Here is a 26203-nt window from a genome sequence, read left to right on the forward strand (position 1 = left end):
GGTTGCCCCGCCCCCCAGTGGGCCTGTGAATCCTGGGAAACTGGACCGTGGTCCACGCTGGGTGGGAACAAGAAGCTGGCACCGGTTGTCTGGGTACAATTCCTTTATTTCTCCCATTCAGATCCCCACACTTAGACCCCTGTGCCCCCATGGAGGGCTCCCCTGCCAGGAAGAGGCCTTTCAAGGCCCCATCCCCTTGAAAGGGGCTAAAACTCAGGTGGAGCGCCCGCCAACCTACCACAAAGGCATCCACGGACCTCATCACAGAAGTGGGCTGGGGACGTGAGTCGCTTTAGAAAAAAAGTCCCATGGGGCACTGGGGACATAGGATCCCAAATCTGGCACTGCCAGCCTGGGAGGGGTGCATCCCTGCTCTGGGCTTGCCAGCTCATCCCAGAAACAACCTGCCCCCAACACTGGAAGCAGAGCTGCCCAGAACATCTCTCGGGGCTGGGGGTCCTCAGTGGCCCGTGGGGCCCCCGTGTGCTGAGAAGACCCGCCTTCCCTGTGCCGTCCACATGGGTGCTGTGATAGAGGCATGGCTGGACTTGGGGATCCGGGCCCACAGGAAGGTCTCAGCTCTCCCCTTTGGCCCAGACCCCGGCTCAGAGCCCACTGCACCAAGTGGGTGTGGCTTAGGGTGCACTGGTGTCTGGGAGTGCGGCTCCAGGGTCTGCTCTCCAGGTGGTCCTGCTCCCCCGAGCCCTCGCCTTCATGAGTCCAGCTTGTGTTTCTGCCCAGACCCCAAATCTCACGGCTGCAAACTGAGCTGAGGGCTGAGAGAGACAGGACCAGAGGCCTCTGCTGCAGCCTCGAGTCGCCCAGGCCTCCAGCTGGCGGTGCTTAGGGTGCGCTGCTTCCAGGCAATGGGCCCGTCCTGTGGGCTGCAGTACTCAGACCCACAGGGCCCAGCCTGCAAGCTGTCACACGTGCACACACATGCAGATACATACGCACACTCGCGGTCTCTCAGAAAGAGAACAGCAGTTCTACAAACTGACTCCTCGAAGTCAGGAAACAGGAGGCTGGCGTGTGAAATCTTGGAGGGTGAGGGAATGAGGTCGGGGGGGGGGAGGGGAGCACTGAGAACACGAAGAGACCACATGTGTCACACGCTGGCTGGGCTGTCCCCAAGGTCTGGAGGACGCTAGATCCGCCGCTGCCTGGGGAGCGAGGCAGGCACCCCGGGGGAGGTGCCAGGGCCAGGGCCTCACGTCTGGGCCAGAGAGAGCTCCTCTAGGCCCCCCTTCCCAAGCCGGTACCTGGCGAGGTCCTTCCTGGTCACCAGCCCGACCACCTGTGGGAGCAAAGCCAGGTCATGGGATCCAGCGGGCTCTGCCTCTGTGGATGCCCCTGTCCTGCGTGCGGAGGACAGCATAGTCTGCGGGAGCCCTGCGGGTGGGCAGGCAGGCTGGTAGGCAGCAGGCAGTGGGCTCCCCCGATCACCTGATTGCAGTTGTCCACCACCACCAGGTGCCTGAGGCCCAGGGCCCGAAACAGCTTGAACACCCGCGGGAGGGACGCCTCCTGCAATGTAGACGCAGCTTCAGCTCGCCCGCCGGCCCCTGCCCCATCCCGGGACAGGAGCGGGGCAGGACCTGCCGCCCCCCTGCCACACCCCCGCCTCAGCCAGCACATCCTGCTCTGTAGCCACCCCCACCCTCCTACAGAGCTCGCCCCCCACCCCTGTCCGCAATGGCCAGTGAAGCCAGAACGCCGCCAGGGGTGGTGGCTGCATGAGGCTCTGGAAGTGGGGGTCAGGCCCCTGCCCCCCACCGCCCCTGCGGCACCTGGGGCACCGTGTAGGGGGAGGGGTTCATGAACTCGGAGAGGTCCATGGTGCACTCCCGCTCGTCCTGGGACACATGGATGGACTGTATGGGGGGGAAGCGCGGGTAGGCATCGCGGAAGTCCTTCAGCCGCAGCCGGCGCCGTAGCAGGCCCATACAAGAGCGTTCTATGAACACCTGCGGGGGCGGGGGGCAGGCAGTGGGTGGCAGCGCCTCAGAGCCCAGGGCCCTGCCCGGCATCTCCTGCCACCCCCTTCTCCCGCCACCCCCGACAGCCTACCTTGTGCTTGAGCAGGACGATGAGCTGGGAGCGTAGGATTAAGCCCTGGAGCCGGGCAGGCTGCACAAGAAACAAAACACCCTTGTCTGCGCGGGACCTGGGACTTGGGACCTAGGGCCCGCCCTGCCGGCTGGGCCAGAGGGGCCAGGCAACAGCACCAGGATGCCTGGGGGCTCCAGCCAGGGTCCCCAGCGATGCTGGCTGCCTATGGGCACTGGCCCTGCTGCAGGCATTTCACCTGCACAGGCTCACAGATCCCCAAACGCCCAGGAGAGGGAGGCAGGACCCCAATCACGAAGTGCCAAGAGACCATAGCATTTGTGGGGGCGAAAAGCAGACCGTGGCCCAGACGTCGCTGCACCTTCCATCAGGACCTCCTGACAGGCACAGCTGCGACTCCTCAGCTGGGGGTGCAGCTTGGGGTGTGACCACAGGACACACAGGCGCATCAGTAACTACCCAAGCCGCAGCGCTCACACGGACCTGTCTTCACAGCCGTGTAACCAGCAGAACTCTACCAGAAACCCCAGAGCGGGGCGTCCACGTTCACGGGAACCAAGCCCCCCAACATGCCCCACTCGCCGGCACAGATGACGAGCCCGGCTTCCTGCAGCTGGGTGGTACCTGCGTGCCATCGGCATCCTCCACCACGGGGAAGCCATTATGATTGGACGCCGTGCTGCTCAGCACATCCACAATGATGCCCACCTTCTCCCTCCTCCGCAGACAGGTGACTGGTGTGCTCATCACCTCCCTGTGGAAGAGCCACGCTGTGATCCCCCACGGGGCCAAGGGAGCTTCCCGAACAGCTCAACATGCAGGAAGTGGCCGGACTCAGGAAACCTGGAGATGAGGTGGGCCGGGAGCCCAGACCCCCAGGTGCTGCCCCGGGGGAACCAGCCCTGCACCCACGTCCTGCTCCAGGCTGCCCCCACCAAGCCTCCCGGGGCGTCCAGCACCCGCCCCCCAGCCTGCAGGCCTGCCCCGGGGAGGGGTACCTGGCAGTGAGCGAGTGTGAAGTGACTGGGGCTTCCCAGTGCAGGAAGGGCACACTCTGCAGCTGGATGTGCATGTCGTACAGGCCCTGGGGAGAGGACGGGCATGGCCATGCAAGAGGCTGCTTGCGGGGCAGCCTCCACAGGGCCCCCTCCCTCGCGGCGGCCGCAGACCGCCAGTCTTTCTCCCAGCCTCAGGCTCCGAGGCCAGGGGCATGGGGAGGGGCCGCAGAGCGAGGGCAAGCAAGGCAGGCGGCCTCTCCCACAGGCCGCACCTCGATGAAGACATCCCCCACAATCTTGGCGGTCATCAGCACCAGCATGATGGGGAAGCCATAGGTCACGTTGCTAGTGGCCTCCATCATGATGACTGTCAGGCTCAGCGTCATCCTCACAATCCCACCTGCCAGGAGGCGGGGAGGGGAAGGGAGGGTTGGGGGGGCACGAGCCTCTGCAGGCTGTGCCGCCGGACCCTCCCGTGTCCCCCTACCGTGTTCCCTGTGCAGCTCCCGCTCTGTCCATGCAACCCTGTGTACCGGCCCCCCCAGATAGCACCAGATGGGGACAGTGACCCTGCCCAGCCACACACTGGGTGAGTGGCCCTCCTGACCTCTGGACGCCCATGCCGCAGCCAGCACTCACCCAGCTGGGCAGCTGCTCCCATCAGGGCGTACTTGCCGGGGTCTGCCCAGACCTGCAGGGAAGACAGAGGGGATGCTGGGGGGAAGTGGCAGCCAAACCCACCAAGATGCACTGACAGCACTGGGCCCAGGAGGAAATCCTACAGTTTACACAAAAAATGGTCTGCGGCAGCATCACCTGAGTTTGTAAATACCCTAGCTGTGCCCGCTCAAGGATGCACTGAATGAACTCTGCCACCTGCAGAACTCGGCAGCCTAAGACAGGAGGGTGCACACTACGGCCGGGGCGGGGGGGGGGGGCACCCTGCGTGTGTGCAGTGACCGGAGTCCGTGCACAAATGCCTGCATCACACCAGGGAGCCTAAAAAGGAGTGAAAATCAGACTCGTGCTACAACATGGATGAGCCCTGAAAACATGGTGCTCAATGACGAGGACAGACACAGAAGGCCATGAAGTGTGATTTCATGAATCTACAACAATCAGAAGAGGCACATTCATGGAGGCAGAAAGCTGACAATGGCCACCAGGCGCTGGGGAAGGGGGACACAGACGTGACTGCTTAATGGGGACAGGTTTCTTTTTGGGGTGATGAGAACATCCTGGAACTAAGCAACGATCACGGTTACACAGCTCTGCGAACAGGCTAAAGAGCCACCCAACCGTTCACTTACAGAAGGAGGGAGTTTATGGCAGGGGTCCCCAACCTCCGGGCCGTGGACTGGACCGCACAGCAGGAGGTGGGCGGTGGGCAAGCGAGTGAAGCTTCATCTGCTGCTCCCCATCGCTCGCATTACTGCCTGAACCATCCCCCCACCCCCATCCATAGGAGCACTGTCTTCCACGAAACCGGTCCCTGGTGCCAAAAAAGGTTGGGGACCACTGGTTTATGGTACATGAGTCATGTATCAATTAAAAAAAAACCAAACTAAACTAAAAACCGTGTCTGTAAGGAAACCTGGGACACATGACCTGGACCCAGTGAGGGGAGGCTTGCTGTGCGTCTCTTACAGTTTTTTAAAGTCTTACTTGAACAACTAAGATGCAATTAGAAGACTCACAGAATAAAGACCAAGGAGCCCACGGAGGCAGGTGGGAGGAGGAAGCCAGGAGGCAGCTCTGGGGCCAAGGCCTGGACACCGCACGCCCAGGCCCCAACTCCTGCACCTGCCCCGTCCTTCCACACCACGCTCTCTCCCAACACCTGCGCCCTCCCTGAAGGCCACACGCATGCACAACCCCTACTCTGGCCCACAGTGGCCCTAGTGGGCACCGGGAACACCGCCCCTTCCTCCCAGCCCAGCTGGCCCCTAAGATCCCCACTCACCGCGGCCCCGGTGAGGTAGGACAGGGAGATGCCAAAGAGCCGGCCCCAGGCAGCTCCGATGAGCAGGGATGGGATGAAGACACCGGCCGACACCGTGAGCCCGTAGGTCCAGCAGGCCAAGAAGAAGTAGACCAGGGTGAAGAGGCCGAGCGTCATGGGGTTGTAGGAGCCTGCGGACAGGGCGCTGGCCAGGGCCTGCCACATGGACTCAACCCCAGGCGGAGCTGCCTGCCCAGCAGCCCGTCACAGCCTCCTGGTCACACCCAGACCCCCAGAGTCACCCCCTTCTCAGAGGCCAGGGTGCCGGGTCTTGGGGGCCCAGCACTCAGAGTGTTAGCACGGCAGCCCACCGGGCAGGGCAGAGGGGAGCTGGGGCCACTGGGGCCCAGAGCTGCCAGCAGGATGGTGACCTGGGCCAAGGGAAGGTGGCTGCTGAGGTCTGCATGGAAACGGGTGGCACTGAGACCACCAGGGGTCAGGGGAGGGTGCAGGAGGGAGGCCATGGCCGCCACGGCCACCACTCTGCACCAGATGACTCCAGAAATGGGAAGACGTCACACAAACCCCAGAGCCAGCACCCCCAGGGGGCCTGGAGACGCCTGTATGGCCCGCTCAGCATCTTTGGGGGCTCGGCCTCGCCCACGTTTAAAAGCCTTTCTGTTAAATTGCGTGAACTCCCGCAGCACACGCACGCGCACACACACACACACACACACACACACACACACAAACACGCATATGCAAATGTGACAACCAGGGAGTTCCCAGAACTGGCATGACAGGAAACAACTAGAGCCACAGACAGACGGGCAAGCACGTCGCAGCAGCCACTCTGGATCTCAGGGGTGTGCCCCTCCTCCCCGACCCCACCCGGTGGAACCGAAAACAGGGGAAGTGGAAGCAGGTCTGTGCCCAGTCTGAGCCTGTTTGTTATTAAGAACGTGAAGCTGGGCGAGGCGCCTCACTGGTATACGAGTCACCAGGCTGTTTTCTGACTGAGAGTGACCTCTGCGAGCAGCGCCAAGAAAAACTCATCCTGGGAGGTGAGACTGTCTTAATGAACGACAGGACGGCCTCCAGGGAGGGAAGGAGACGTGTGGGGAGCCTGGCTGGGCCCCTCCCAAGCACTGGCCACCAGCCAACCCCAGGCTGCCAGCTCCCGCGCTCCAGTGCACCCAGCCCTGCAGGGAGGCAGTGGGGGCTCGGCCAGAAGCCATCAGCCAGGCCTGGACCCAGTGTATGTGGGCCGGCTGCAGACCAGGCCAGAGGGGACAGGCCCACATGGGGACCTGTGGCTGACAGCACAGAGTGCGGAGCATGGGCACACACCTGGGGGGTCGTGGAAAAGGCTGACCACGCTCTTCTCTGGGGTGTTGAAGAAGGCTGCAGCCATCGAATTATACTCGCCATCGGCACAGAAGAGCTGCAAAGTCAGGAAAGAGAACAGGCCAGTGGGACACAGTGTCCAGGCCTGGACAGCATCAGGCACCAAGCACACAACAGGCGGGGTCAGGCTGCTCTCTTGGAGGGGAGGCAGGACCCAAGAGCCAGACCCTGGCCCAGTGAGGGCTTCAGAAGCCATCCGGCCAGGCAGGGGCTGCATGGCGAGTCTGTCCCTGGGGCACGTGGGGATCCAAAGGCTCACGTTTGGAGCACGCTCCCACAGTTCACTGGGCAGACTGTGGGCCCCTGTAGGCCTTGACCAGGGCAGGGGCTCCACGCAAAGCTGTGTGGGTCAACCCCACAGCCCCACCAGAGCCAGCCATGTGCCCCAGACCCACATCTGTGACAGGCCTGTGAGTACACACTCCACACCCACTGGCAACCAGCAACCGCTTTCAGCTCTGGACGTTTCCCATAAACAGAAACCACACGATGTGTGGCCCTTGCTGTCTGGCTTCTTTCACTCAGCAGTGTTTGCCAGGTTCATCTGTGTGGGAGCACGTGTCAGAGCTCCAACCCTACCTACAACTGAGGAAATCCACTGTGTGGACGGACCATGCCGTGTTCACCTGCTTGTCACTGACGGGCACAGGGGATGCGGGGAGTTGTGCCGTGGTAAGCGTGTGCACGTGAGTTTCCGCCTGCAGGCCCACAACCCCACCTCCGCAGTCCCCTTGCAGAACCTGTCAGGCTGCTGCTCTGAAAGGACCGGGGTGAGACCCCAGGCCGACGTGGCACCCACCCATGTCTGGGAAGACTCGCCCTGCCCCTGCCCCGGCCGCCTACCTGGAGGGGATAGGACACGGAGCTCCCCTGCAGGGGCTGGCAATCCCGGGACGAATAAATCAGCACGAAGGCGACCGTGGCCGTGACGGCGGCCACCAGCATGGCCTCGATCACCTGAAGGCAGGGCCGGTGGATGTACCTGGAGCAAAGAGCCAGGGTGGACCGAGCTGTGGGATGGCTGGGGTGGCAGCCAGGGCAACTTGAGCCTGCGACTCGGGAGAGCCGTCCAGGATGCTGAGCTTATCTGATGACCAACCTGCCCTGGCTCCTGAATACTCTCAGGCTGCCTCCCGGATGCTCCCCAACTGCATTTTAAGTTGGTGCAAAAAGACAAGAAAGGAGAATGCCAAGATCCACCCCTAAGGCTTCAGAAAACCAGAGAGCTCCCATGATGGCTCTCCTAACAGCAGAGGACCTGTGTTGGACCAAACGTGCCCAGGTCAGGATGGCCCCGTACAAACCGCGCTGACGCTGACGTGAGAGGCCCAGAAGAGCATCAACCCAGGGCCGCGCCGGATCCATGGGCTGTGCCTTCCCTGCCAGGGGCCACCCTCCAGGCCCCACCCGTCCCCCTGCCGAGTGGGTCTGTCCCCTCACGTACAAACCACCGTGGAGGAGTGTGCTTGGCACGTGGCTTCCACATGGCCCCATGGGCAAGAGCCCATGACCGGTCAGTTTTCAGATGCCCCGCGTGGCCACACCTCTCAACTCAGTCCCTGAACAGGTTTCTCACCTGATTCGAAACATCGTCAACCAGTAATTCAAGGCGTTGAACACAGCTCCGAGAATGCCACCTGGGACAAGGAAGGAGCTGCGTGTCCGGGACTCGGGAAGAGGAGCAGGCTGCCCAGGCAGCAAACGGCCGCTGGGTGGAGGGCTCACGTCCCACGGGCTTTCAGAGTAAGGAGTGTTGCCCAGGTCCGTCTGCTTCCCAAGGGGCTGTCATCAGCCAGAGTGAGGCTCCGGTCCTCCCAGGGTCGGGATCCCTCCCCGCTGCCCCGGGCGGTCCTGGGACAGCCAGCAGGGGTGGAGACCGCGTGCTTCTCTGGCCCACCAAGCTGGATCAGGCCTGGAGCCCCGCAGGCCCTGTCCCCACTGGTTGGCACTGTCCCACGTGGGGACGGCCCTTACCCACCACGCCCATGGCGATGAAGATGGGGATCTCGTGGATCGTGTACACCATCGTCTGTGCAGAGGGAGTAAGAGCAGACCTTCTGTGAGGAAAACTGCCACCAGCTCCTGCTCAGACTCGGGACCGGACGTTTCACAGGACACGCCTGTGCACGGGAACCCTGGCGCTTCCCCGCAGGGTGAGGAGGCCCCCAGAGAGAAACGCCGGGTGCTTGGGCAGACCGCCTGCCTCCTCACACGGCGGCTCCGGGGGGCGGCCTGAGCTTTTGCCAAAGGGTAAGTGAGGGGCCACGAGCAAGGGAGAGGATGCTGGTGACCTAGCCACCCAGGACCTCTGACGCGTCCACGGGTGAGGACCAGCCCCCGAGCGGCTCCCTGGGCTCAGTGATGGCAGCGCGCAGCGCAGGCCGCCCCAGAAACGCTGCCTGCGCCTCTCGGCCTCCAGAAACTGCTGCAGGAGCGCTGGCCACCAGTCTAGTGATGCTGCCTGACAGTCTGCAGGCACCTGAGCCACCCCTAAAGTGCCCGTTGGCTGACGGGCGCCCCAACCTGCGCGGCCGGGTCACATGCACCCTCCTGGAGCACCTCCAGCACCCGGTGCTCACAAACAAGGGCCCTATCCCACCGCTAACAGCTAGACCTTTCCAGAAGCCCAGCTCTCAGGCTGAACCTTGAGTAAACAACCTGGGCCATGCTCATAGAAAGAACCAGAGAAAAAAGGGAGCGACGCAGTGGGTTACCTCAGTGTCAAATCTTCCAAAATTGATGAGACCGGGGCTGGACAGATCCCACACGTTTCCGTGGTAAATGCTTAAGACGAAATTCAGGGTGAAGGTGGAAATCATGGAAGCAAAGAACTGCAGGCGGAAAGAGACGAGTGCCGTCAGAGCCGTGGTGATGAGTTGCGGCAGTGTGTACAGAGGCTGAGCCCAGGGCCGGAGGGTGGGGAGGGGCTGCAGCAAAAGGGCTGTCTCCCCTCCTGTCACCTGGGTGGCGCCTAGACCCTCCGAAGGCTGAGGGAAGGTGGCCTGGAGTCCCACTGGCTCGGCCGGGGTAAGGAGGTGTGCGGGGCCTGGGGTCCCGATGAGGACAGAGGAGAACCAGGCTGACGGCTCAGGGACCCACCAGCTGGATGGGAAGCTCAGGTGCAGACCCCACAGTGTGGGCCGAGAGCCACGCGTCCACCCAGCCACGGAGGCCCAGTGCCAGGGCTGCCCGACCTTGGGAAGGTGGCCGTCCCAGGCACTTACGATTCTCCACGTCAGGAACTGATTCCAGAAGGATGCACCCTCCTCCAAGCTGAACAGGACCCCACCTGGAACAGCCAGTGGCCCAGCCCTGAAGTGCCTGCCCAGCCACAGACAGCCCCTCACCCACTGCCACCCATGCCCCCAGACCCCAGGGCACCGAGCCCACGACAGAAGCAGCCATCGGGGCCTCCTGAGAAGCCCACCCCACACCCTCACCAGGCACTGAGTCCATAAACCCCCAAACCACCCCTCTCACAGCAGGGAGAGCCTGGCTCCCCCCACATGGGCTGTCACCAAGCTCTCAGACCAGGCAGGGCCACCCTCCTCACCCACGGGGGCCCCAAACGCAGCAGACACTCCAGCCGCAGCTCCTGCTGAGACAAAGTCCCGCTTCTCTGTGTCTCTGCGGAAGTACTCGAAGATCTGAACCAAGACAGATAGAAAGAGGATCTCAGCCAGTGCCTGCAAAGGCACTTCTCTCAGAAAGGGGGGAGGTGGGCCCAAAAGTGAGGGGTGAGGGGAGGGAGGAACGGGGGGAGGCCTCTGGACAAGCCACTCATCAACCATGAGGCTCACAACCCGCCGGACTGAAGAATGGGGTCACGGGCAGCTTGCCTGCCCACCATCCAGAGAAAATAACCCATTCACAGCCATATTTAAACGCCGAGGTCTGTGCAAGAAGGACCAGAACTGAGCACCGGCAGCCCACACACATGACCTTCCCGACCTCTCTAGGCCACGCATTCCTGTGAGCTTACAGCTACAGGTCATTTCCTCACAGAAATGCACACTCACCCAGAGCACCAAGGCAACAGGATGCCCCCACGGACAGGATGCTAGGGACCCTCAGAGGCGAAGGGAAGGAGGCTGCAGGGGAGGCAGGGGCCCAGCCCTGGGGGCATGGACGTGGGCGCAGGGAAGACCCACCTTGAAATCCCGCTTCAGTGACGTGGACCTCCCCTGGGAGACCCCAGCAGCAATCACGGAGCCCGAGTGGATCATTGGTCCCTCCTGGAAGGCACAGACGGCTGCGTTCAGATGGGCGCGGCTCCGGGGGGACACACCAGCCCCAGGCCCCGCGGGTGCAGAGTGACTCAGGCAGGGGCAGCTGCACTCCGTTACCTTCCCCACAGCCAGTCCCCCAACCACGGACAGGATCACGCCGGACACTTTGATCACCAGGGTCTGGAACACAAAAGAAATTGCACCAAGTCTGATTAAAGGCCACACGTGGTCCAAGAACCTGAGCGACAAACTGCACACGGGAAGGGACCTAATCACGTGAGCCCTTGGCAGGCATGAGCACCAAAGAGGAGGCCAGCACCCACAGCGCGCGTCCTGGAGGAGGGGGAGCTGGCAGCTGATGCTCTCCTGACGCCCATCTCTTCAGCCCTTCTGTCCCAGGTGGTCATGTACACACACAAGACACGCAAACAGCAGCTGTCGCTCCGTCCTTGGGCTCCAGGCTCCGGGCTCCAGGCTCCTGCACCCGCACCCACCTCGGGCCCTGCCCTCCTGCTGCAGGGCATGGAGCACAGGCACTGCCCCCTCCTGTCCGCTCCCCGGAGTACCTCCTCCCCAGATAGAGCAGGAGAGATACCACCAGCAAACCCCAGACCAAGGCACGCCAGCTGCACACCCTGAAATGATCACAGGAGGAAACCTGACCTCCCAACCCCCTCGGAATCAGTGTGTTACCTAGAAGATCATGCACAATGAGATTAAGGAAAATTCTGAAAAAAGGAAAAAACTCACCACTCAACACAGCTACTCTCATTCTGAAATACTAACCACCGTATGGAACTTAAAATATGCCTACGTGGTTGCAATCGTGACAGATGTACCTTCAAGTATTTTTGCGTCATTCAGAATGTACAACAGTTCTACCATTTTACAAAGAAAGTTCACATAAAACCTGCCAGCACACCCACACGAAGGCTTGTCAGCAGCAAACAGCATGGGTCTGGGCGAGTTTTGGAGGCGGAGGTGGACAAATGACACGCTTCTCACCCAGCAAGGAAGCCCCTTGGGCTGAGCCCTGAGCTCCCGGGGGGGCCACCTCGCATCTCACCTTGAGCCGGACCACGTGGGGGATCTTCACCCCGTTGAGGAAGCACTTGATCTGGGGGATCCCGCTGCCAGCAGCGACCGGCTGGAAGGAGGGGCGCCAGCACTGAGTCCACAGGCCGAGTGAGCCGCCACTGCCGCCGCCGCCGCCACCAGGCCCAGGAAGACATGCCACGCAGTGCCCAGGCCGCCCAGGGAAGGGGCTTATCACCTCTCCCCACTGATACGCAGAGCAACCACCGAGGGGAGGAAACACCTCGGGCATGGGAGGGCTCAGTGTCCCCGAGGCAGGCGGAGGTGCCCAGGATGATGGAGGCCCACGTCACACACCCGCTGAGGGGCCAGCACTGTTGCACCCTCTGGGGGACACTGCACTGCACCCCAGACAGAAGCTCCTGGACGCTGCCCCCTTCTTCCTTCCAATGCCCCGAGGGAAAAGCAAAGGGGCACAGGAAGGAAGGGTGCCCCAGGAGCGTCTGACCCCTCGGGTGGGTCCCTCCACCCGGACCCCTGGGCTGGGTGCTGCCTCTGCTCCCTGCTGCGTGAAGTGGGCGAGAGGCTGTGCGGGTGGATGGGCATGGCCGCCAGGGCCAGGGTTGGAAGGCCCAGGTGGGCTTCGTTTTGGTTGAACCGCCTGATGCCTAGCAAGGACTCCACTGCAGTCTAGCCAGTGAGTCTCACCGGCAGACGCTGCGGGGGGCGGGGGGGGCGGGGAGTGGTGGAGGGGCCCACCTACCTCTATGAAGGCGACGATCACAGAGCCCAGGAGCACAAAGGCCACATTGAGGGAGGCCCACAGCAGGAGAGAGAAGGACAGCCCACCCCGCGCTGTGAACTTGTCAATGTCTGGGCTCGTCAAGGACCATGCGGGGTGGTGTCACCCAGGCGCCACTCCCCAGTGGGCTGCACTCTGGACTCTGGGGCCTGGAGCACTTACTAGGTGTCTCAGGGTCACCACACAGCCTGACCCCCAAACATGCAGCCCCCACCCAGTCACGTCCCCCGGCCGATGGCATAACATGGGCGGGGGCTCCTCCTGTGGACCCGCTGGCTCCGGGCAACCACAGACAAAGGATACTGTCCTTGACGACCCTGTACTTGAGGCCGGCCAGCTTCTCCACCACGATGTCAATGAAGCAGGCCACGAGGCCTGTGAGGATCCCGATCATGGCACAGATGACCCAGCGCTTGATCTCCACGGTCCGGAAGGCCTGCGGCAGTGGGCAGGAGGGGGGGGCGCTGTCACAGGAGGGTGCGGAGGCGGGACGTCCCGTCGTGGCCTGCTCTGGTGACTGCCACCACGCACAGGGCTGCCCTCAGGACACTGAGTCCCAGGAAGAGCAGCCCCACCGACACCTCAGAGGCCGTGGAGCACTGGTGGGACGGCACTCCCCAACCCGGTCATAACCGGATGCTGACGCTCCAGCCGCCACAGCTGACACCCCTAAGAACAGCCTCCTCAGTGGTAATGATGTGACACCCGCACGGGTCTCCGCACCGGGCAGCAGCCAGCGCTCACTCCGGGACACCAGCTGGAGCCGAGAGGGGAGGGAGGTGGTGGGGACACCGTGGCCATGAGGCCCAGGTGCCCGCCAGACTCACTGTGTGATTGATGCGCCGCTCCTCCTCCAGGAACAGCTGGTTCTCGCTGTTGTCATAGTCCAAGCTCTGCGGACCGGGCAGCAGACACACTGGTGACTGACCCCAGCCCGTGGGCTCAGGTCGGCCACCGTGGGGGAGGGCAGGGAGCAGGGGGGCCCACCTCATACTTCAGGGACAGAAGCTTCTCGTTGTGCGGGATCTCCTTGGGGAAGGGGTGAAGGGGATCCGTGTCCTGTGGGAGGAAGAGGCAGAACTTGACAACCCAGCATATGTAAGAATGAACCAGAATGAGGAAGGGGCCATGCCCACTCGTCCCACAGGGCAGGGACTCTCCTGAGCCCAAAGCTAGACAAGCACAAGGCAGGAATTGGCAGACACAGACCCTCCACAGGACACCAGCAGGCCAGGTCCCACAACACCGCGGCCAGGCGGGTTTATCCTAGGAACACAAGGTGGGTTGACCCCCAAAAAGCAATTAGTGAAAGATGTCTGTGGTCCACGTCCAGGTTCTGGCACCGGCCTCTGACCCACCCCCTTGGCATCTCTGGGTGACGAGTGTGTCTGGGCTGGGGCTGGAAGACCATCACGGGATTAGCGGGCTGGAGACGCAAGCAGCTCACCTCTAACAGCCAGGGATTTAATCAGTCCTGCCTGTGTAATGCAGCCTCCACAGAAACCCCAAATGGAGGGGTTCAGGGAGATTCCAGCTGGTGAATGTGGAGGTGCTGGGAAGATGGCTCCTAGGGAGGGCATGGGGGCTCTGCACCCCTTCCCACACCTTCCCAGGGCATCTCTCCCACCTGGCTGTTCTCAAGTCATGTCCTTTATGATAAACCAGTAACATAAGCAAAGTGTTCCCCTGAGTTCTGCAAGCCATTCTGGCAAGTTATGGAACCCAAGGAGGGGGCGTGGGAACCCCGACTTACAGCTGGTCAGTCAGAAGCACAGGTGACAGCCTGGACTTGTCACCGGCATCTGAGGTCGGGGGGTCTCGTGGGACTGAGCCCTCAGCCTGTGGGTCTGCACGGATGCCGGGCAGTTAGGGTCAGAACAAACTGACCTGCAGGACACTCAGGTGGTGTCTGGACAATCAGAGGGTGAGTCGGTATGAAAGTAAAAACAGTTTGATACTGTTCCAATAGAATAAAGGACCAAGTCCACATGAAATGAACACCTCAATAGTCACAAAAAGCATCTGACAAAACTCAACCCTTCATGATAAAAACACTCAATAAACCAGGAATGAAGGGAACTTCCTCAACCTGATCAAGACACCTATAAAAAACCCACAGGTAACATGCTCAGTGGTGAAAGACTGAAGCTCTTCCTCTGAGATCAGGAACAAGACAAGGATGCCTGCTCTGGCATTTCTACTCAGCACTGTCCTGGAGGTTCTACCAGCAGGGCAATTAGGCAAGAGAGAAAAGTGAAAGGCATCCAGATTAAAAAGGAAGTGAAACTCTTCTTTGCAGATGACATGGTCTTATGTGTAGAAAATCCCCGAAAGTACACTAAAAACAATTAGTATTAATAACACATTTAGTAAGATTGAAGGATATAAGACAGTATACAAAATCAAACGTATTTCTACGCACTTGCAATGAACGATGCAAAATGAAATTGAGAAAACAACTCTATTTACAATAGCATAAAAAGTAAGATACAGAAAATAAACTTATTCCTAAAATACGTTTAACAAAAGAAGTGTAAGACTTGTACGCCAAGAATTGCAACACACTGTTGAAAAAAACTGAAGACGTTAATAAATGTAAAGCTATACTGTGGCTCGGGACATTTGATGTTAAGAGTCAACGCCACCTCTAAATTCCAGCTGACGTTTCTGAAGAAACTGACAAGCTGAGCCTAAACCCCACATGGAGATACGCAAGGGATCTCGAAAGGCCAAAACCTCCTTGAGAAAGAAAAACGATATGGGATGATTCAAACTTCCTACTTTTGAAACTTACTACAAAGCTAGTCATTAACAGAGTGTGGCCCGGGCGCAAGGACAGACTGAGAGCCCAGAAACAAATCCGTAATGCAGACCCAATGCAGCCAAAAATAAATAAATAAATTTAAAAAAAACAAAAAAAAACCCCACAAAAACTGACCTTCGACAACAGTGCCGAGACAATTCAACAGGGAAAGAGTAGTTTTCTCAAGAAATGGTGCTGGGAAAACTGAGCATCCATGTGCAAAAGAATGAATCTGGACCCTTATCTCATACCATGTACAAAATTAGTGAAAAACAGATCAAAGATCTAAACTATGGAACTCTTATAAGAAAAGATGAGCAAATCTTTGTAACCTTGGATTAGGTGATGGTTTCTTAGACATGACACCCAAAGCACAAGCAACAGAAAACAGATAAAATGAACTTCATCAAAATTAAAACCTTTTGTGCTTCCAAGGACACTGGCAGAAAGTGAGGAGACCACCTATGGACCAAGCAGAAGTTTTTGCAAATCCTGTAACTGATGAGCAACTTGTGTTTAAAGTATATGAAGACCTCTTACAACTCCATTATAAAAACACAACCTGATTAAGAAACATGCACGGGGTCTGAAGAGAGTTCCTCCAGAAAACACGAAGGACACACGATACCAGCAGCCTCAGCGAAATGCAAGTCGGAACCATGAGCCACCTCCAAGGAGGAAGTCAAGTGCAAGTCTGGGGGAGGGGGTTTCGGGAAATGCTCCCCTGGCAGCTGCTGGACAGCTGCTGGACAGTTCGACCCCAGCACAGGAGAAGGAGAAGTGGACATCACCCATGTCCAAGGGCCCACCACCCCGAGACGCCCTCCTGCAGGCCCCACACCTGCCCATGGCACCTGCCCCCCAGCCCGCACACAGCAGCTAGCTCAACAGTCCTGGCCTGACATGTACTCCCCAACCTCTGCTCATCGGGCAGCCTCAGGGAACAGGGCCCCACAGAGCAGCCTTCCCTGGTCGCCCAGGCTCTGCAGACGCCACTGTCTGCACATCACTCTGTCCCCATGCTCTGCACAGGACCGCCACTGTCTGCCATCCTCTTGTTCAGGTTTTCCGTCTGCCCTCTGCTAGGCTGTGGCTCCACAAGAGCAGGCCTGACTTTCCCAGGAAGGGGCCTGGCATGAGCAGGAGCTCCAAACATGGGAAAGGACGACCACTCACAGGGTCCAGAAGCTCATCGTCCAGTTCCACGTTGCTCATCTGTCCGATCCGGAAAAATGCTGAATGGGGCGACTAGAAGCAGAAGAGAAATCACAGGCCGCTTAGCTATGAGGCCGAGCTGCACTGTGCACTACCCCATCGCCTGGCCCTGCCTGTGGAGCACAGAGCCACACCTGCCATGTGGGAGACTCCAGCAGGGCCAGCGCTGGACCCCAGGCCCATCCCCATGACCCACAGCCTGTCACTGAGGAGCCCAACCTCCAGATGGGAAGCCCCACCCTCCCCTGTTCTACAGTGTCCCCCTGACCACCCTCTTTCCCTGGCCTGGAAAACCCTGGCGATTGAGGGCCCCTCCTCCAGGAGCCTTTCTATCCCCCCACCTCCAAGCCCCATCTTTCTCTGTTCAACCCCATCATGACACTGAGTGGCTACCAGGTGGGGACCCGTCACAGGCCTCCAGGCAGGCCCCCCAGATACGTGCCCCTTTCCAGGGCAGGACCTTTCTGAAGCAGGGCTGCACTCCTGGGCGCAGGGGCAGGTCAACCACAGAGGACGGACACCCTGGCACGTGACTGCCCTCACGCCCACTGCCAGGCATGGTGGAGGCCAGGACTAGGGAACAAAACACAGGCTTCTCACAGATGCATTTCAGAGAAACAAGTCACGCTGCAGGACACAAACACTGTGTGGAGCATACGGCATGAAAACACGACCTGGTGCTCCTCTGAAATGCAGCTGGGTGCCCTGCCCTGCCTCTCCTCTGGTGGAAACCACGAAGCAGTGCAGGAACAAGGACCGCGGAGCCCGCCATGCCAGAGCCCTGAGCACACAGTGACTCCAGCACAGAAAATTTAATTCAGCAGCACTAGCCCTACTGCTACTGGTGGTTACTGAGGGGTAGGGGGGACGAGGAGGCTTTGGGGACACTGGTGACTCCACTGGGGGATGTTGAGCCTCCTGGGGCTGCTGTGCCCAATCACACAGCCTAGGCATCTGAAAAACAAGAAACGTGTTCTCTCCAAGCTCTGGAGCCACAAGTCCAAACTTGAGGTGTCAACAGGGAGGGCCCCCTCTCAGGGTCGTGGGGAGGATTTTCCAGCCTCTGATGGATGCCGGCAATCCTTAGTGTTCATTCCCTGGCTTGTGATCACATCACTCCAACCTCTGCTCCGTTGCCACCGGCCTCATGTGTGCGTGTATACGTGCACGCGCGTCTCTCCTCTCCCACGAGGACACCAGCCTGACCACATCATAACTTGACCACAGCTGCAAAGGTCTCAGAAACGGGTTCCAGGTTAGGGGTGGAGACATTCCGGGGGGCACTGCACACCCCACGACAGGTGGTAACTTGTCAGGTGTGTTCACTAGACCATCATCCTGCTCCACTGTGTGACTCCACTTTTCTCTATGTATATACGGCAAACGTCGGTACAATGGGTGGGTGAGAAAAGAAACATAGCTGTTTTCTTTCTTAAAAACAATCGACAATGCACTCAAACTGCTGAATCTGATGAGAAAGGCAGGGCGGGCCCCCAGCTTCAAGCACAGGCAGGAGTGCCTGGCCTGCTGGCCCAGAAGGACCCCAGTTCCAGAGTGAACTCAACCCAGGAAGGGGCCTGGAGCTGCAGCCTCTGCTCCCCGTGCATACACGAGTCATCAGGAAAGGTGTGCCGGTCGCCAGCCCGTCCACAGCAACACGGAACAGGGACGTCTCCACGGAGAAGACGGCATGCAAAGACATGCAGAACTGAAAGTCGGACTGTGAAAGCAGAAGACCCATCTGCCGTCCCACCCAACAGACAGAGGCCACAGACCAGGTGGTCTGGCCGTTTGTATCTCACTCTTCACTGATGGACTGCACCCCGTGATCACTCCCGGCGCACCAAGTCAGCCCCTGCAGAGCAGCGCCTCTGCCACCTAAACAGTCCGCGAGGCTCAAGCTGCGACCACGCACACGGCTGGGGGAGAGGGGGGCAGAACGGTCCACGTGGCACGGACTCACTAGCTCAGGTGACAACGGGTCCTCAGCACCCGGCCGGGAGGACGCCAGGTGAGCACACATCTGCACCGGACAGCTCCACTCTGGACTCGGAAATGAGCTCCCGGAAATGAGCTCATGCGGAGATGGCGCCCCCACTACAGCTCCCAGGCACACCCTCTCCCACCTCCAGCACCTTCCTGGTTTCTTCACCTCTTTTCTGAACTTTATGGGCATCTCTTAGGAAATATCTTTTGTGATGAAAAAAGCCATTTACTGGAAGTTCAGTGATTAATCTGTTGTCTCTGTTCCTTTCTCTTTTCTTAAATGCAAGTTAATTACTAGTAGTTCCTCAAACTATTGATACACACAACAGCCTGGATGAAATCTCCATGCTTTCGAAAGAACTGAAAGATTTCAGATCATGTGGTTCCAGAGACCTGATGTGCTCGAAAGGTCAGACCTGGAGGGAGGACAGATTTGGGGGGGAGGGGGTGACTGTAAGAGGCAGGACAAAGGCACTGATGGACATGCTCACACACATCCACATGTGTGACAATGGCAGGGTGCTACTCACACACATTGTGCCAACAATCAATGCTGGGTTCGGCACGGTACTACCGTGAGGTAAGACGGAACCACCTTGGGAAACTGGAGGAAGGCACACAGGCCCTCTTGTACTGTCTTTTCAACTTCCCGTAAGTCTACAATTACTTAAAAAATTTAAAAATTTATATGCAAATGGTACTACATCAAAGTGAAGAACTTCTGTGTATCAAAGGAAACAATGAACAGAGTGAAAAGGAACTAGCCATACAGAATGGAAGAAAATTACAGATCATGTAACCAAGAAGGGTTAATATCCAGAATACGTAAAGAACCCCTACAACCCAACAACAACAAACAAGCGGATTAAAAAAACAGGCCAAAGACTTGGGACATGAAGATCAAAACCACAATGAGATACCACCTCACAGCTGTGAGGATGACCAGGGTAAAAAAACAGAATAACAAGCACTGGTGAAGATGTGCAGAAACAGGAACCCTTGTGCACAGTTGCTGGGAGTGTTAATATGGAGCAGCTGCTGTGGCAAACAGTATGGCGGTTCCTCAAAAAATTAAAAATAGCATTACCTTATGATCCAGCAATTCCACCTCTGGGTATCTAACCAAGTGAACTGAAAAGCAGGGTCTCAAAGAGGTGTTTGTACACCCACGTGCATAGCAGCATTTTTACAGTAGCCAAGGGGTGGAAGCAGCCCAAATGCCCATCGACAGATGAATGTATAAACCTACGGTGGTCCATCCACACAATGGAATATTATTCAGCCTTAAAAACAGGGAAATCCTGTCACATGCTACAGCATGGATGAACCTGGAGGACACTGAAAGAAGCCAGTCACAAAAAAACAAATACCCTATGATACCACTATGAGACATCAAATTCATAGAAACAGAAAGCAGAATGGCCTTTGCCAAAGGCTGGGGGAGGAGTGGGGAGTCAGTGTTTACTGGGACAGAGGTTCAGTTTGGGAGGATGAGAAAGTTCTGGAGGTGCTGGGGTGACGGCGGTACGACACTGTGGATGGACCTCATGCTGCCAGACTATACACTTAGACATGGTTAGGATGGTAAATTGTGTTATGTGCTTTTACCATCATTAAAACAAAGTTCACAGACAATTTAAAAGCCGCCTGCCGCCCACTCTGCCACTTTGCATTTTAACCACCCCTCCCAGCCCAATGTCCCCCAGCACTGAGGGCACAGGGCCTCCGTAGCCAGGGGCTTACAGTCAGAAAAACCAAGCTGCCCATAAACAAAAGTCAGTGTAAACCGTGAGAAAGGCTTTGAGGGCGATGACAGAGCCTGAGGGAGAGGCCTGCCCGATTCGGGGTTGGGGAGGCGCATTAGGCTGAGACCTGATGAATGATGTGCAGAGGGGGCCGGATGGGAACAACCCCGCCGCTGCACCTGGCTTTCTGAGCGCTGCAGCCTCTGCCTGGGAGGCCTCCCAGGACCCTCTGACTAGGCTGGGCCCACTCTGGTCCTCAGCTCTCTGCACTGTCCGGTGGTGCCCACATCCTCTCCTGCCCCCCCAGACTCTGAGCCCCTCACACTAGACCTGGGCAGGTACCACTAAAGGCCTGAAGGAGCCCTCTGGGGAGGGTCAGCTGAGGGGCCGGGCCTGCACTCTGCAAAGCGGGGGAGGAGGGGGAGAGGAGAGGGGGAGGAGGGAAGAGGGCGGAGGGGGGAGGAGGAGGAGGAGGAGGATAGCACAGGGCGCTGAGGCAGAGGGACTTCCTGGAGGGGCTGCCCTGGGGCTGGGAGCCAGTTACGAGAAAGACAGGGTGCTCCCTTACGTTGAGCAGAGCTCAAGGGGCCGGTGGGGATGGTGATGACCTGCCCCTGCAGCTTGCCTGTACATGACCCCCTCCCGGCGCCCCATACTCTGACCATAGCCCGTGGCTCCAGGTCACCAGGGCAGAATGCCCCAGTTCCCAGAGGAGTAAGATCCCCAAAACTGATTCTAAACACTAACCTGAGGGTCCTACCCCTCAGGCTGCCTCAGGCGGAGCTTCCCGAAGCTGAGGTCCCTGGAAAGGACCCGCATTTACAAACACTGCAAATACCCACCCCCACACCCGGAGCCTCTGTTTCTGGCTCAGATTTCCCTCTGTAAGTTTTCAAAACACTCTGCTTCCTGCTGCCCACATGACCATGACTTGCTGGCTGACCTCACCCTCTCCTCACCCCAGGGGTGGACGGGCAGCAACTTGCTGGATGACCCACCCTCACCCCACACTCAGGCACGACAGGCCGAGGGCCGGAGAGAGGGCAGAGCAACCCTGAATGGCCTGGTTCCAGCCAGATGGAGGCTGAGCTCAGGCCGGCCCCCAGCCCACCCTGCCCGGGGCTGCCCAGAGCAGCCACCTCATGGTGCCTGGCAGGTTCCCATGCCGGGTGCAAGAACACCAGCCTCCAACTCTGGACGCCCTGCAACAAACCATGAAGGACCAGGAGGTGGCAAGACAAGCTCTCCTGTCCAGCTCACCAGAACATTCTCATAGAGCAGTTGTTGGCCTGGGTTGTCATTTTAATTCAAACAACCCTGGTCTGAGAGCAGCTTACAAGCCGCCGTCTGCTGCAGCGAACTCAGCCCTCTGGTCCAGAGCCGACCCTCCCGCAAGAAAGCCAGCCTCGAGGAGTTCAGTCAGCTGCAGGGAAGTCGCCCCAGGAACAGCAACTCAGAGATGATCACTTCCAAGCTGCCGTTTTTAATACCTCTGAGAGTAACTAGCGTTTACCACCTTGTGACAGGTGGTGCTCGGGGCTGGAAGCATATTAGCTTTCCTGCTGGTGAGGAGCCTGAGGCACAGGAGGCTTCAGCACTTGCCTCTGCTGGTCCAGAGCAGAGTTCCTAGCACCAATGCCTCCAGTGCCCCCCCCCACCCCATCCACGCAAGGCCGTCTAAGGATCCTTCAAGGCTGGACTCTCCAGCTTCTGAAGGATTCTTCCACAAGATAAAGCTAAATTCGAAGCCCGCAGCTCTCCCCTGCAGGTCGACCCCGGTTCCTTCCCCAGCCTCCACTCCCCACTCCGACTTACTTCCCAAATGCTCACTCCCTTTATCTTTCCCCTCTGTTCACCCGCCTGAGGATCATGCACTCTTCCAAGACTGGACCCAGTGTGACCTCTCCTGCCCTTGGGGTCCCTCACGCCTTCCTCACAGAGCACTGAGCCTGGTTTTCCAGGAGCCTGGAGCCAGGAGGAAGGAAACTGCATCATGCACCTCTGTGTCCCAGGCAAACTGCATGCAGCCGGGCACACGACAGGCACACAATAAATTATGTTTTAAATTGTTTAAGAGCAGCTAGTCACTTATTAAATGCAAACTAACAAACAAAAAAGCTCGCAAAGGTTCTTTTAAGGGAATGAGTTTTAAGGGAAGAGATCGACAGGTTATTTCAAAAAAAGCCAACTCCTGTGTCTATGCATAAAGAAAAGTGGGAAACTCTTGAGCACATTCAGTCCCGAAATAAACCCCAATTCAAACTCGAAGCTTCCAATCTCTCTACCTGTCACCCTTAAAGCCAAGCCAGTTTCATACTTCTGGTTTGTAAACTTCAGATTACCTTCTTTTAAAGAATAAAAAAGAAACAAATGTTCTGAGAAGAAATCAACAAAACATCCATATCCCTACCACTGCAAATTCGCCCCTTTCATGTCACTTCTCATGCAAACCCAGAAAGCACTTCAACAGAAGATCCCACTCAAGGAACAGACTTTGACCTTCATTGTCTGATGCATTTCTGGGAGCTGGGGAAACCTAGATAAGTTCTAGAGAAACAGCCTGATGCTTGAGTCCTTCCTCATTAAACACCACACAAGTGTTTAATGGACAGATCTAGGATAGGAGGAGAAAAACGAAAAAACAATCACAAAACAGAGTAAGGCCAAGCAATCAACAAAAGAAGTTCATTAACTCAAAATTAACACACACGGAAATTCACTTAAGGACACAAACTTCTGTGCTGACCTGCAAAGCACATTTCAACCACTGTGCTTCAATTTTAATGAAGTGCTAAGGGAAACTGAACGCACATACTTGTCATTCCTTAAGGTCGCCCTGAAGGCCTGTCCCGCTCCCTGTAAAGAAGGGAGCCAGGTGAAGTCCCCCAGATATTCCCACTGCAAAAGCGAACTCTGCAACCTAAGCTCTTAAAATCTCTTGGGGTTCAAAAGCGACGCAGTAAAAATAATTGCTCATGTATACAGTGTTCCAAAAAAAAGAAGAGGAAAAGGTTACCTAAGCAGAAGACCATCTGCCTTCCCTTTAACTCCACTAAGGAATAAACTGTGAGGAGATAAATTAGCTTCATGCTGCCGGGACTCGACAGCAGCGTGCAACTGGGCTCTCCCACGCTCCTTAACACCGAGGATAATGGGCCGGCTCCTCGACCCCGCGAGTCCCCGGGCCGAGCGCCTCCCAGGACTCCAGAACCCCGGGGCCCAGGTTCCGAGCTCACCCTGCCGTTTACCAAGCGGGACCCGGGGCGCGTTCCCGCCTCTGCCACTAGGACTGCCCGAGCACGGATTCGCCGCGTCCTCGCGGGCCCGGCTCCCGGCACCGGCGACCGCGGCGCGGACCCGACCCGGCCCGCCTCTCCCTGGGCTCACCGCGCGGACGGTCGCGGGCCCGGCCCCGTTCAGCAGCGGCGTGGCCTCCCCGGCCGGCGCCCCGGGCCGCGCCGTCCTCCGCAGCAGCGGCGCCGCCTCGTCGTCGTCCACGTCGCGTCCGGACCACGACACCTTTTTGGAGACGTTGGCCATGTCCCGCCGCAGAGGACCGGCCAGGCAGCGCCGTGGCCGTGTTTGTTCTCGTGACCCGCGCCGCGGCCACGTGACCCGGACGGCCGTCACGTGGCCCAGACGGCACCCGCGTGACCCGGCGGCGGCCTCGGGGGCGCGCACGGCCTTCTGGGAGTTGTAGTCCCGCCGCCTGGTGGACCCGCCTGTCAGGACCGATCACCACGAAGCAAACGGTTGTGCTGAGGACACAACATAGCCCTGTGGCCTTCCTGCGGAAAACGCTCCACTGATCCCATCCCAGGGGGAAAATGCAGATGAATCCAAATTGAGGGGCACCTGCTAAACAGCTAGCCAGCTCGTCCCGTAGTGTCAGCGTCGTGAAAGACCAAGAAAGGCCGAGTGTCTGCCTTGGATGGAAGATTAAAGAGACGGGCAACTGAAGGCTGCTCGTGGGCCTGGCATTTTGGGGACAACTGGCAAAGATTGGACCTGCACTGTACATTAGGTAGCTGTGTTACAGCTGCGCCCAGTCCCCCAAGGGTGATCTTTGTCTGGCGGTCATATCAGAAAAGTCCTTTTTCTCAGGAGACATACACTGAGATATTCAGGGGTTGTGATGTGATGTCTGCAATGTAGTCTCAGATGATTCACAAGCTAATGGTAATCACAATACGTAGCTACCGATAGCGGGAGAAAGAAAATGTGGTAGGATGTTAGCAGGTGATGAATATGGGGTAAATATAAATGACGTGCAATGTAGTCCTCTTGTGACTTTTTTCTTTAAACTTGAAACTTTTCAAAATAAAAAGATTTTAGAAGTTCTTTATAGGCTCTTCCCTCACATCTTTCAAAATAAAACCAAAATTGAAACCAAAATGAGAGGAAGGAAGCCCAACAGGATTGTTAAGTTTTCCCCACCATCACTGTGCAACAATTTTTTGAAAATACTAGGAACAACGTTCTTTCAGAAAAGGTGTTTTCTCCTTGGTGTGACCTGGCTTTGCCCTTTCGAGGGATGTTGACAAACACGTGATGACCCTGTCTGTGGAGGAGGGCCTAGAGGCTGCAGAGTAAAGCTGGCACCGGCCCCAAGGAGCCTCAGGGCTGGTCCCGGGCTGGTTTGACTGAACGAAGTGGATGAGTGTGGTTTGCGTGAAACCGTCCAGGCAGGAGGAGAGCTGCACACAGCGATGGGGAAGTAAGAACAGTCCCGGGGACGGAGGGGTGGTGCTGGGGAAGCCCCTCTGGATCCTTCTGTCCTCCCCCCACTCAGGAACACAGCAGACGCAGGTCAAAGGTGGGATTGATGGGGTTCAAGGTGGATGTGGCTCATGCCACTCACTCAGCGGGGATGGTGGATCACGTGAGATGCGTGCTCACACTCCCCTGCTCAAAACCTGGATGGGCTGCCCTTGACAGAGCCCAGACTCCTCGGCTGGACAAGCCAGCCCTTCCCAAATTCCTAGCGACCTGAGCTCCCATGAAGCTCCTCCCCAAGCCCTTTCCCAGGCCGCCCCGCCCTCGTGGAGACTCTCAGATGAGATGCGGCTGGCCGCCCATAGCCATGATGCTTCTGCCGAGTTCCCACCGTTTTAGGGTCTGTGAACCTTGGCAGAAATGCTGCTGTAGAAGTGAAATATCCTGGGTCTCCCATGGTGTTTTAAGCACCTGAAAGCGGGGGAGGGGAGGGTGGGAAATACCCTGCGTGGTCTTTTAGTGCTAGGGACCTCAAGAAACACTTCCTAATCAAATTAAGTCTTCCCCCCAAAAGATGTCATCTCTCCCACCTCAATGGAGTGAGACGGAGCAAGGGCTCCAAAATAGGCCAGAGGAGCCTGGGAAAGAGGACGCTTTGAGAAGGGCAGCTCTCCATGAAGATAGACGCGTCCTGGGGAAGTGCCAGGGGAAGCAGAAGTCCGTGATTCCGGAACCTTCCCGTGGCCACCCAGGGGTGTTTCCAGACCTAGGATGCATCCCCTGACCTTGACTCACGGACCAGGGGCGGGGGTGGGGGGGGTTGTGGGGGGGGCAGGTGGTGGCTGGCCAAGTCTTTGAGCTGAAGGCCTGGGATTGCTGGGGCAGACAGCTCTGCAGAGATGGGAGCACTGCTAAGAGGCCCCAGGGACTGACTTCAGGCCCCTCCCCATGGAGTAGTGCCCTCCAGCCACCTCCTCGATGCAGAGCTGAAACCAGGCCCCTCGCGGTTCTGTCAGACCTCTCTAGTTTGTTTCCTCACTTTTTTAAAAAAAGTTATCTTTTCCAACTTTTAAAAAAATTAATTTATTTATTTTTGGCTGCATTGGGTCTTCGTTGCCGCACGCGGGGCTTTCTCTAGTCGGCGAGCGGAGGCTACTCTTCGTTGTGGTGCGCAGGCTTCTCATTGTGGTGGCTTCTCTTGTTGCGGAGCACGGGGCTCTAGGCACGCAGGCTTCAGTAGTTGCAGCACGTGAGC

At 58.0% G+C, this 26203-nt stretch overlaps 1 protein-coding gene across 3 annotated transcripts; it reads right to left on the reverse strand.

The window, feature by feature from the left end:
• Positions 1-85: 85 nt before the first annotated feature.
• Positions 86-23842, reverse strand: CLCN7 (chloride voltage-gated channel 7). 3 transcript variants are annotated; one of them, XM_059895784.1, is made up of 25 exons: positions 23620-23842; positions 16463-16534; positions 13471-13542; positions 13311-13376; positions 12787-12919; positions 12445-12554; positions 11713-11793; positions 10764-10826; positions 10569-10652; positions 9971-10064; positions 9642-9706; positions 9132-9248; positions 8392-8446; positions 7994-8054; positions 7261-7399; positions 6361-6454; positions 5032-5201; positions 3708-3759; positions 3341-3468; positions 3069-3154; positions 2695-2824; positions 2071-2130; positions 1791-1967; positions 1447-1527; positions 86-1297 (listed from the first exon to the last, which is right to left on the reverse strand). In XM_059895784.1, exons 1-25 carry the CDS (start codon positions 23770-23772, stop codon positions 1211-1213), a joined length of 2430 nt encoding a protein of 809 aa, XP_059751767.1. In that variant the 5' UTR covers positions 23773-23842; the 3' UTR covers positions 86-1210. The 3 variants fall into 3 exon arrangements, with proteins under 3 accessions (XP_059751767.1, XP_059751769.1, XP_059751768.1); XM_059895786.1 differs by lacking the exon at positions 23620-23842 and adding an exon at positions 23469-23566; XM_059895785.1 differs by lacking the exon at positions 16463-16534.
• Between the last annotated feature and the right edge of the window lie 2361 nt (positions 23843-26203).

This window comes from Balaenoptera ricei, chromosome 15 (assembly GCF_028023285.1).
Source record: "Balaenoptera ricei isolate mBalRic1 chromosome 15, mBalRic1.hap2, whole genome shotgun sequence".
Classification (NCBI taxonomy): domain Eukaryota; kingdom Metazoa; phylum Chordata; class Mammalia; order Artiodactyla; family Balaenopteridae; genus Balaenoptera; species Balaenoptera ricei.

What these genes read in the sequence shown, in the direction of transcription:
- CLCN7 (XM_059895784.1), bottom strand. Translation starts at nt 23,772, where the DNA reads ATGGCCAACGTCTCCAAAAAGGTGTCGTGGTCCGGACGCGACGTGGAC. An exon ending in CATCGCCATGGGCGTGGTGG is followed by an intron (nt 8,055 to 8,391) that starts GTAAGGGCCGTC and finishes TCCTTGTCCCAG; the next exon opens with GTGGCATTCTCGGAGCTGTG. An exon ending in CCTACCTCACCGGGGCCGCG is followed by an intron (nt 3,760 to 5,031) that starts GTGAGTGGGGAT and finishes TCTTCCCTGCAG; the next exon opens with GTCTGGGCAGACCCCGGCAA.